This window comes from Rhinopithecus bieti, unplaced genomic scaffold, assembly GCF_001698545.2.
Source record: "Rhinopithecus bieti isolate Rb0 unplaced genomic scaffold, ASM169854v2 scaffold_4129, whole genome shotgun sequence".
Taxonomy (NCBI): domain Eukaryota; kingdom Metazoa; phylum Chordata; class Mammalia; order Primates; family Cercopithecidae; genus Rhinopithecus; species Rhinopithecus bieti.
Genome location: NW_016804391.1, coordinates 310510 through 319256, shown reverse-complemented (window position 1 = coordinate 319256; position 8747 = coordinate 310510). Strand labels below are relative to the sequence as shown.

Sequence of the window (8747 nt, the reverse complement as noted above, 5' to 3'; positions counted from 1 at the left end):
TTTGCATGCGCCATTCACGCTGCCTAAAGTACCCTTCCCAGTTGCTTGGGCTTGGACCACTACAACTTGAGCAGAGCAAGGGGCACTCCACTTCCATTCCCAGAATGCTCCACAGTGTACATTTTCTTACTCTTCCACCATGCTGTGAGCAAGTAAGGAAAGGTTTTTTTCTTTTGAGTCTTTGGTGCATTGCACATAGTAGAGGTATATTAGCCGGTTTTGCATTGCTATAAAAGAGTGCCTGAGACTGAGTAATTTATAAAGAAAAGAGTTCTGCAGGCTATACAAGCATGGCGCCAGCATCTGTTCTGCTTCTGATGAGGCCTCAGGAAGCCTCTGCTCATGGCTGAAGGCAAACGGGGAGCAGGCATGTCACATGGCGAGAGAGGGAACAAGAGAGACAGGAGGAGGTGCCAGTCTCCTTGAAACAACCAGCTCTCCTGTGAACTAATGGAGAGAGAACTCACTCATTACCACAGGGATGGCACCAAGCCATTCATGAGGGTTCCGGCCCCATGACCCAAACACGTCCCATCAGGCCCCACCTCCAACACTGGGGATCACATTTCAACATGAGATTTGGAGGGGATAAACATCCAAACCCTATCAGTAGGTCTCAATACATGTTTGTAACAATGAAGAAAATGTATGTGTTAGAAAACAATATGACCTCCTAAGCTTATTGTCATGAAGCAGTTAACAGTTATTTGGATGTAGAAAGTTATGGCGAATGTGTTTGAAGCAAGAACAAATTGCCTCCCATTGCATTACTCTTATTTATTATACACAGTCGTGTGCTGGCGAATGTTTAACAATCAGCTCCCTGGAAGGGGAAAAACTGCCCTGATTTGTAGTGTTTGACCATTTCTGTAGTGTAAATATTCCCACTGTGGCTGATTTCAATCTACCAATGGGATGTGGCTAGCAAAATCCCTGAACATGCAAAATGTTGGCTCTTGCAAGCCAGTAGGAGGTGGCTGAAGCTGGCTCCAATGTACCACTGTACACATTCTATACCTGTTTTTTTTCCATCATCACCCAGTTCATTGGCATGCCCTTTATACAGCACATGTCTATGACTATATTTTATCCCTTGCATCTATCTGGTACTATTTTTATCTTCATTTTACCTACATTTTATCTTCATTTTATCTACATTTACAGTAAAATGAGGCCCAGAGACAAAGGGACTTGTCCAAGGTGATAAAGCTTTCCCGTCCACTCCTGGGTTCAGTTTCTCACTGTAGCTCCCTGCCTGGAGCCCGACACTGCAAGGGACTAGAGAGATGTCTTCTTTGCCCAGTTTTCTTTTCTCTGGTGTTGAGGGAAGGACCCAAGCACACCGTGATTGCCACCAGCTCTCACGCCCAGGACATCCCCGCTGGCAGCTGAACTGTGATGAATGCTGGCATTTGTCTTGTTCACTTGCTACCCGATAAACAGGTGATAGGGAGTTTAACAACTTTCATTAGACAGGGATCAGCTCTCACTCTCATGGCCTAATTCAGGATCTGGACAGTGTCTTGTTGTCTGACAGCCAAGTACAGTGATGAGTCCCCCTTTACAGTTTAGGATTTTAATTATTTTCTTCCAGGTGAGTCCCAGGAACATCCAGCCAAAGGCAAGTTCTTTGGGAGCCCAAGCTCATGGCGGTGACAGCTCCCCCAGGAGATGAGAGGTGAACCTGCTGCCCGCTTCCTGCTACGTTATTTTGTCTTTAACAGTTTCCAGTTTCCGGGCTTGTTGAAGGCCTATGTTAGGGACTGTGTGAGACTTTCCGAGAGATCACCACCTAGATATGTGATGTCACACAAAGTGAGTATTGTAATGGACCTCAGTGATCTAGCTCGAAACCTCCTGCTTACAGATGAGGAAACTGAGACTCAGAGAGGGGAAGTGGTTTGCTCAAGGTCGAGCAGCAATGAGTGGCAATGCCAAAAGTTAGCCCTAGGGCTTCTGACTCCCCACTCTGTGCCCTTCTCTTACCCTAAGTGTCTCTGAGAGAGCATGAACCTGTGCCCTTTATCGGAGGAGGGCAGAGACAGCTCAGCCTGAGCCCGTGGGCGCTCAGCCAAGTTCTCTGCTTCCTGGGTTTGTCCAGCCTTCTCTGAAGAGGCCAGGCCACCTGCCTATTCCACCTGGCATGTCCTGCTTAGGTGAATCAAGCTGTACCAGGATGAGGAAGCCACAGAGTCACTTCCCAGAAGGGAATAATTCTGTGTGCTAGAGGACGATGGGGTGGGAGAGATGGGAACAGACTTGGACTTGTTGTTCCTAGGGTGCTGAGGCTGAGATTCCTGAGGTGGGGGAGGCCCTGCTCTTCACCATGGCTGCTTTCCATCTGGGTATTGACTGTGTCTGCTAAATGGGACATGCCCAGCAATGTCCTTCTGCCGTGACACCTTTGGTGAATTTCCAGGCACATTAGAACTGAGCCAGTGGTAGCTTTGGCTCCTCAGCTCTTCTGCTGCAGTGGCTGGCTGTCCTCAGGACAGCTGGCTTGGATTGGGCGTTGTTCTAGCAGATCTGGGATGTTCCAGGAACTGCACTATAAATCCTGTTGAGTATTGGCTGAGTGTGCCAGGAAGGGCAGGGGGCCAAGGACTTGGATCCATTTGGCAAAGTTACTCTCAGCACCTCTTGAAGAGAGCACTAGAGAGAGGGGGGCTCAGAATCTTGCCTGGGGAGGGTCAGTGGGGAAGCAGTGGGTCAAGGGAAGATAACATGGTGGCATGCTTCACAGTTTGCCACGTGTTTTCCCAGATATTATTTCGTCTAATACTTGCAATAGCTCTATTGTTGTTTCCATTTTAAAACCGAAGAAATGGGGACACAGAAAGATGAAATGACTTTGCCCAGCACACTTTGGAGTCAGATTTGAATCTCACCTGTCACTATCCACCTGTGGGATCTTGAGCAAGTTAGGTTACCTTTCTGAGCCTTGATTCCTACCTGTACAAAGCAGATAATGCTGCTCACATGAAGGTTTGTTTAGGCGGCACAGCACTTGCCTGGAGCAAGAGGCCAGGGACTCTTTTTCCTTTTTCCCTGACCTCAAATCACACAGCCCAAGACATTGGAGTTGGGCCTGGGATTGAACTTCTATTCCATTTTTAGTGTCTTCTACCCCTTACTCTTTGGTACATGTGAGATAAAGCTGGCAGTTTTGGAAAAGGAAGTCTTATTAAGAAATAAAGGGGAAACATAGAAATAGACATGAAGGTGTGAACAAAGGGCAAAATGCTGACGCCATGTCTGTGTAATGTGGAGCTCAGGCTGGTGTGCCCGGGGCTCTCCCACCTCCACCCTTGCTCTTTTGTCTCCTCTCAGCATGTCTGGCTGGACCAGACTTGCAATATGCCCTACAGGCAGGTCCTCCAGGGTTCCAGGGGCCCTCCCAGAAGCTTCTCCCACCTGCTCTGGGTGTGGGCCTTATGAATGGGATCAACGATGAATGGTCTGAGCCTACCTTGAACTGGGAGTGTGGCCAACCAAAATCAGCCCTGCACAGGCTCAGTGTGTCCTTTGGTGGCCCTGGGGCCCTGAGTGAGTGGCTCCTCAGCACACCTCAGGACTCGAACCCCTTCCTACCATGGCCACAGGTAGTTTTTTGTTTGACAACAGAGGTGAATCTGGAAAGTCCACACTCAGGATGTATGGGCCATGTAAGCATGAGTGAGGTGCAACTTAAGCCTTGGTCATACCTGGTTTCCTTCTGTCAATCACTCTTCATGGGCTCCATTTTAATGACGTCTGGTGGGATTGAACTTGACAAGCTCAAAAATTGGTATTGTCAATTATGGTCAACTTGATTAAACCAAACCTGGTATGGAGCTCGGAGCCCATTCATTCATTCATTCATTCAACCAAGGAGTATCAATTGCTCATTATACATGAATCAGGACATATAAGGTTGAACAAAACCCAGCCCTTGCCTTTGGGGAGCTCACAGATCTATAGGGGTAACAGACAAAAAAAATACAACCGTGTGAATAACATGGATGATAATACCTTCAGGAGGAGGGAGGGTGAAGTGATATGACAGTGACTTATAGAGTCTATGGAATTAGATGAGCTGACTCCTGCAAGCCAAGCAGGGCATCGTGACCCTTCCCTTCACAGTTGCTGCCATCAGGACCCACCCAGGTGTGATGGGAGATGAAGGGAGCTTGGGGCACATAGCAGCGCCACCTCATGTATGCCTTCATTCTTCCATCCTCTTTCTTGGGGTAGTTTGACTCACCTAAGCCTGGGTTTCCTCTGCGTACATCTCGAGGAGGGGCTTGACCTCGCCTAGTGCTGGCTAGATGGATGGGCAGATCCATATCTTGATGCTGTGAGTTCCTGGGAACCACCTTTGCTTCCAGGAGTCCATGTTTCTGCTGGTCACTAATTTAGCCACTGCAGTCACCCCCTGCCCCAACTCCTGGCAAGGGTTATGGATTTTGTTCAGTACACAATGTACACAGTTTTGGTCTTAGGATATAGTGACCTATGGTTGTCTGCCCATAATTAGGTTCTTATTTCATGTTATTTGGTACTTTTTGTTGAATAGCCTGGGCAGGCCCTTTTACTATGGCTTTGGTCTCACCCCTTGGATGACCATTTTGGTGCTGTGCTCTCCATTCTGAACTTTTTTTTGAGAGGGGTTCTGTGTCTTCCTATGTTGCCCAGGCTGGTCTCAAACTCCTGGGCTCAGGGGTCCTCCCACCTCACCCCCGATTAGCATTCTGAACATTTTGCTCCCAGTTCCTGGGGCTTGCCAGGCTCCTGCTCATCTTTGCTTACCTTTGTGCCTTTGTGTGTACTGTTTCTCTCCTGGAGCGCTCTCACCCCTTCTGCTCTCCTGGCCAACTCTTCCTCTTACTTTGGCTCCGTGTCGCTTCATTCTTTGGCTTTGCTACTCCTTCCCCAAGGTGAGGTGTCCTTGCTCTGGAATTCTACAGCACACTCTGTCTAGCCTCACCATCCCCTGGGAAAGTCTATGTAACTGTCTTCCCTGCAACCCTCTGAGCTCTCTGGTCCCTCTTACTGATGCAACTCCTAGCATTTCTCATGTGGCAGGTGGGCAGTAAATGTTGAAAAAGTGAATAAGAGAGTGAATTCATGACTGGTCAGGAGGCCATAATTAGGATCATGAAAGAGCCTGGGCTCAGGGGCACATGGGTCCATTAGCTCAGGTCCCAGACACACAGTGGTGGTGTGGCCACATTGATGTTCTCTCTTTTCCAGGCATCAGGAAGCTGAGCAGGTGATGAAAGCCAGAGTGGCTGAGTCCTAGCCTATGTCCCCACCTTATCTCCTCAACCCCATTCTCCTCTTCCCATCCCTTCCTCCTGTCTCGGTGGTCGGTCTTTCCATGCTTAGCTGCCCACTAGTGCCCACCCCCATCTATGGCTCTGCCACATTAACTAGCCCCTCTCTCTCAGGTTTTCCAGTTTCTCCATCCTCCCCTGTCCTGAAACAGCTTTCCTTCTGCAGACCCCTCCAGTACTATCTCAGTTATTTTGTCCCCTTTACTCCTGAACACTTTGCAATTTGACCTCTGGTCCTGTCTCTACTGAAACTGCTTCTTGAAGGTCACCCACCACCGACAGCTGTCTTTAGTTCTCCCTCATGACCAGTCTGCATCAGCCGACTCACCCACTCCACTCCCTCTCTCTTGAATTCACTTCTTTGGTTCTCTTGCCTTTCTGCTCCTGCCTTTTCTATTTCTGACTCCTCCTCTTGTTGGGGTGATCAGACCCAACACCAAGTCGTGGGGCTGATGAAGTCCGGCAGAGTCAAAGGATTGAGAAAAAGAGTTTGAGAGAGAAAGGTGGGACCAGGGGCCATGGCAATTGTGGAGGCTGCGAAGGTCCCAAGCTCTGGGAGCCCACAGTATTTACTGGTAATTGAACAAAGAAACAGGTGGTGAGAATGTGGAGGTCAAAAGGGCAGGCACATGATCTACAGCTGTGACAGTTTAGCATTTATAAGGAACATTTTCTGCTACTTGAGATAATGGGGAGCAGTTTCTTTTAACTCAAGATACAATTGATCCTGGGAGAGCAAGGAGCAAGGAGCCAGCAAGTCTAGAACACATTCCAGAGCCACGAGCCCTGNCCTCTTGTTGGGGTGATCAGACCCAACACCAAGTCGTGGGGCTGATGAAGTCCGGCAGAGTCAAAGGATTGAGAAAAAGAGTTTGAGAGAGAAAGGTGGGACCAGGGGGCCATGGCAATTGTGGAGGCTGCGAAGGTCCCAAGCTCTGGGAGCCCACAGTATTTACTGGTAATTGAACAAAGAAACAGGTGGTGAGAATGTGGAGGTCAAAAGGGCAGGCACATGATCTACAGCTGTGACAGTTTAGCATTTATAAGGAACATTTTCTGCTACTTGAGATAATGGGGAGCAGTTTCTTTTAACTCAAGATACAATTGATCCTGGGAGAGCAAGGAGCAAGGAGCCAGCAAGTCTAGAACACATTCCAGAGCCACGAGCCCTGGATTCTATCCAAGCCACGAGGGATTTTATGCCCTGGGCTTAGATTATCGTGCGTCAGGGTAGCCTTCCACCCTTTAGCACAGAGCTTGGTGTTCCAAAGGCCACAAGGAGTTTTAGACCCTGGACCCCGGACATGTTCCAAGACTCTTTTACGTTATGTCAGACATGCAAGCCCTGCCTCAGCTTCTCCCAACACTCGGCTTTTCCCAACATCCTCTCTTCTTGTCCTAGAAATACAGGTGCTCCTCAGGCCCTGCCTTCTGTTCTCTCTTTTGCCTCCTCCCTTGATGAGATCACCCTGATATGGATGACTCTGTAGTTTTCCTGTCTTTACATGGGTGTCCCATGTGCTGTATTCGGAATGGCTTTATGTTGGCTCTTGAAGCATGCTTCTTCCCTAACAGGCTCCCTTCCATCACTCAGACTGGAACAGGGTGTCTGACCGAGACCCAACCTTCAGATTTTTGAAAACTTGGTAAACTGAAAAGGGAAAAACTGCTATGGAAAAGTTGCAAGGAATTTTATATTGAGAGGTGGTGAGATCAATTCCCTTTAGGATCAGGGAGTCTCTTCGTCTCAGAAAAATTGCCCAGAGGAGCCCTTTCATTACACACATAAGTAAGCACTTACCCAGTGCTTGGGCAGAATGCAGTCCCAGGATACCTGAGTGCATTAGCTTTGAGCCAACCATTCTGTTTGGCAACATCAGCTCTTGGGCATAACTGAGCCAGAGCTCTGCCTCTGAGCTTTTCTCACTTTTTTTTTTTTTAGTGGGGGACAGAGTTTGTCCAGGCCGGAGTGCAGTGGCATGATCTTGGCTCACTGCAATCTCCACCTCCTGGGTTCAAGCAATTCTCCTGCCTAAGCCTCCTGAGTAGCTGGGATTACCACACGCCACCACACCTGGCTAATTTTTTGTGTGTTTTTTAGAGATGGAGTTTCCCCATGTTGACCAGGTTGGTCTCAAACTCCTGTCCTCAAGTGATCTGTCCACTTTGGCCTCCCAAAGTGCTGAGATTATAGGCGTGAGCCACCACACCCGGCCCATCCTCACTTTTGGGGAGTCAGGGGAAGGAAAACTATTTCTTGAATCTGTAAGAATTTAGAGGACACTGAGCTGCAGACTGCTATTTGTCTTGTGGGACTGAGTGTTCTTGTAGACCAGTGGTTTGTGGGGTGTCCAGAGCTGAGGTGATAAGAACTGCTGGCAGGACCCATGGATGTGCTCATACTTTGTCTTGGAGAACAGACCAAAGCCAGAGCTGTCTGGACCCAGTACAGTTGCGCCTGGATGGGATGGGCTGCAGGTGGCCTGTTTGTGCCCATGTTGTCTGTCTCCCACTGGACTGTAGGCGGCATGAGGGCAAGCACCATGCTTCTCCAGTATCTAGCTCACACAGCACCTGGCCAATTCCTGCCCATTGAATGAAAGATGAATGAATATTGTGGGCTGCTGTACTTGGGGCCATAGAGCAAGAGCACCCTCTCTTGGTAGGGCTGGGGTTTCTCCAGAAGGATCCATAATCTTGGTAAAAGAACGCTCTTCAATGGGGAAGGTGGGTTCTCCCTGGCTGCTGGGGAACCTGTTTATTTCTTTGTGGGCTGGCCGGGAGCTCATCGTGGTGGTGGGCCTGAGGCCCTGAGAGTAGCGCCATCTCTAGTAGCTGGAGCTGTTTCTCTTCGGTCTTGTGCTTTCCTTCCGTGACCCTTTGTAAGAGTCTGAGGTGTGGTCTGTGGACCTGCCCCTCACATTTGTGGGGCTGGAGCAAGAGGCCTACGTACTAGATGTCTAAACATTCAAAAATTATAAATAAGCCAGGCTCACGCCTGTAGTCTTAGCTACTAGGAAGGCTGAGGTGGGAGGGTAGCTTGAGCCCAGGTGTTTGAGTTCAGCCTGAACAACATAGTGAGAACTTGTCTCAAAAAAAAAAAAAGTTATAAATAAAACTAACAAACCGTTAAATAAATAAAATATGGCTGGGCGCAGTGGCTCGTGCCTGTAATCCCGGCACTTTGGGAGGCCAAGGCAGGTGGATCGCCTGAGGTCAGGAGTTCGAGACCAGCCTGGCCAAGATAGTAAAACCCCATTTTTACTGAAAATACAAAAATTAGCTGGGCATGGTGGCACATACCTGTAATCTCAGCTACTCGGGAGGCTGAGGCAGGAGAATCACTTGAACTGAGGAGGTAGAAGTTGCAGTGAACCAAGATTGTGACACTGCAGTCCAGTCTGGGCAACAAAGTGAGACTCTGTTAAAAAA

The 8747-nt window shown here is 48.8% G+C and overlaps 1 protein-coding gene across 1 annotated transcript in view; it reads left to right on the top strand.

The window, feature by feature from the left end:
- Positions 1-1736: 1736 nt before the first annotated feature.
- KCNN3 (potassium calcium-activated channel subfamily N member 3) overlaps positions 1737-8747 on the top strand; it is a 210214-nt gene continuing 203203 nt past the window's right edge. The window contains exon 1 of the mRNA XM_017867698.1: positions 1737-1815. Coding sequence (XP_017723187.1) covers positions 1804-1815 — 12 coding nt within the window. The 5' untranslated portion in view covers positions 1737-1803. The remainder of the gene's footprint in view (positions 1816-8747) is intronic.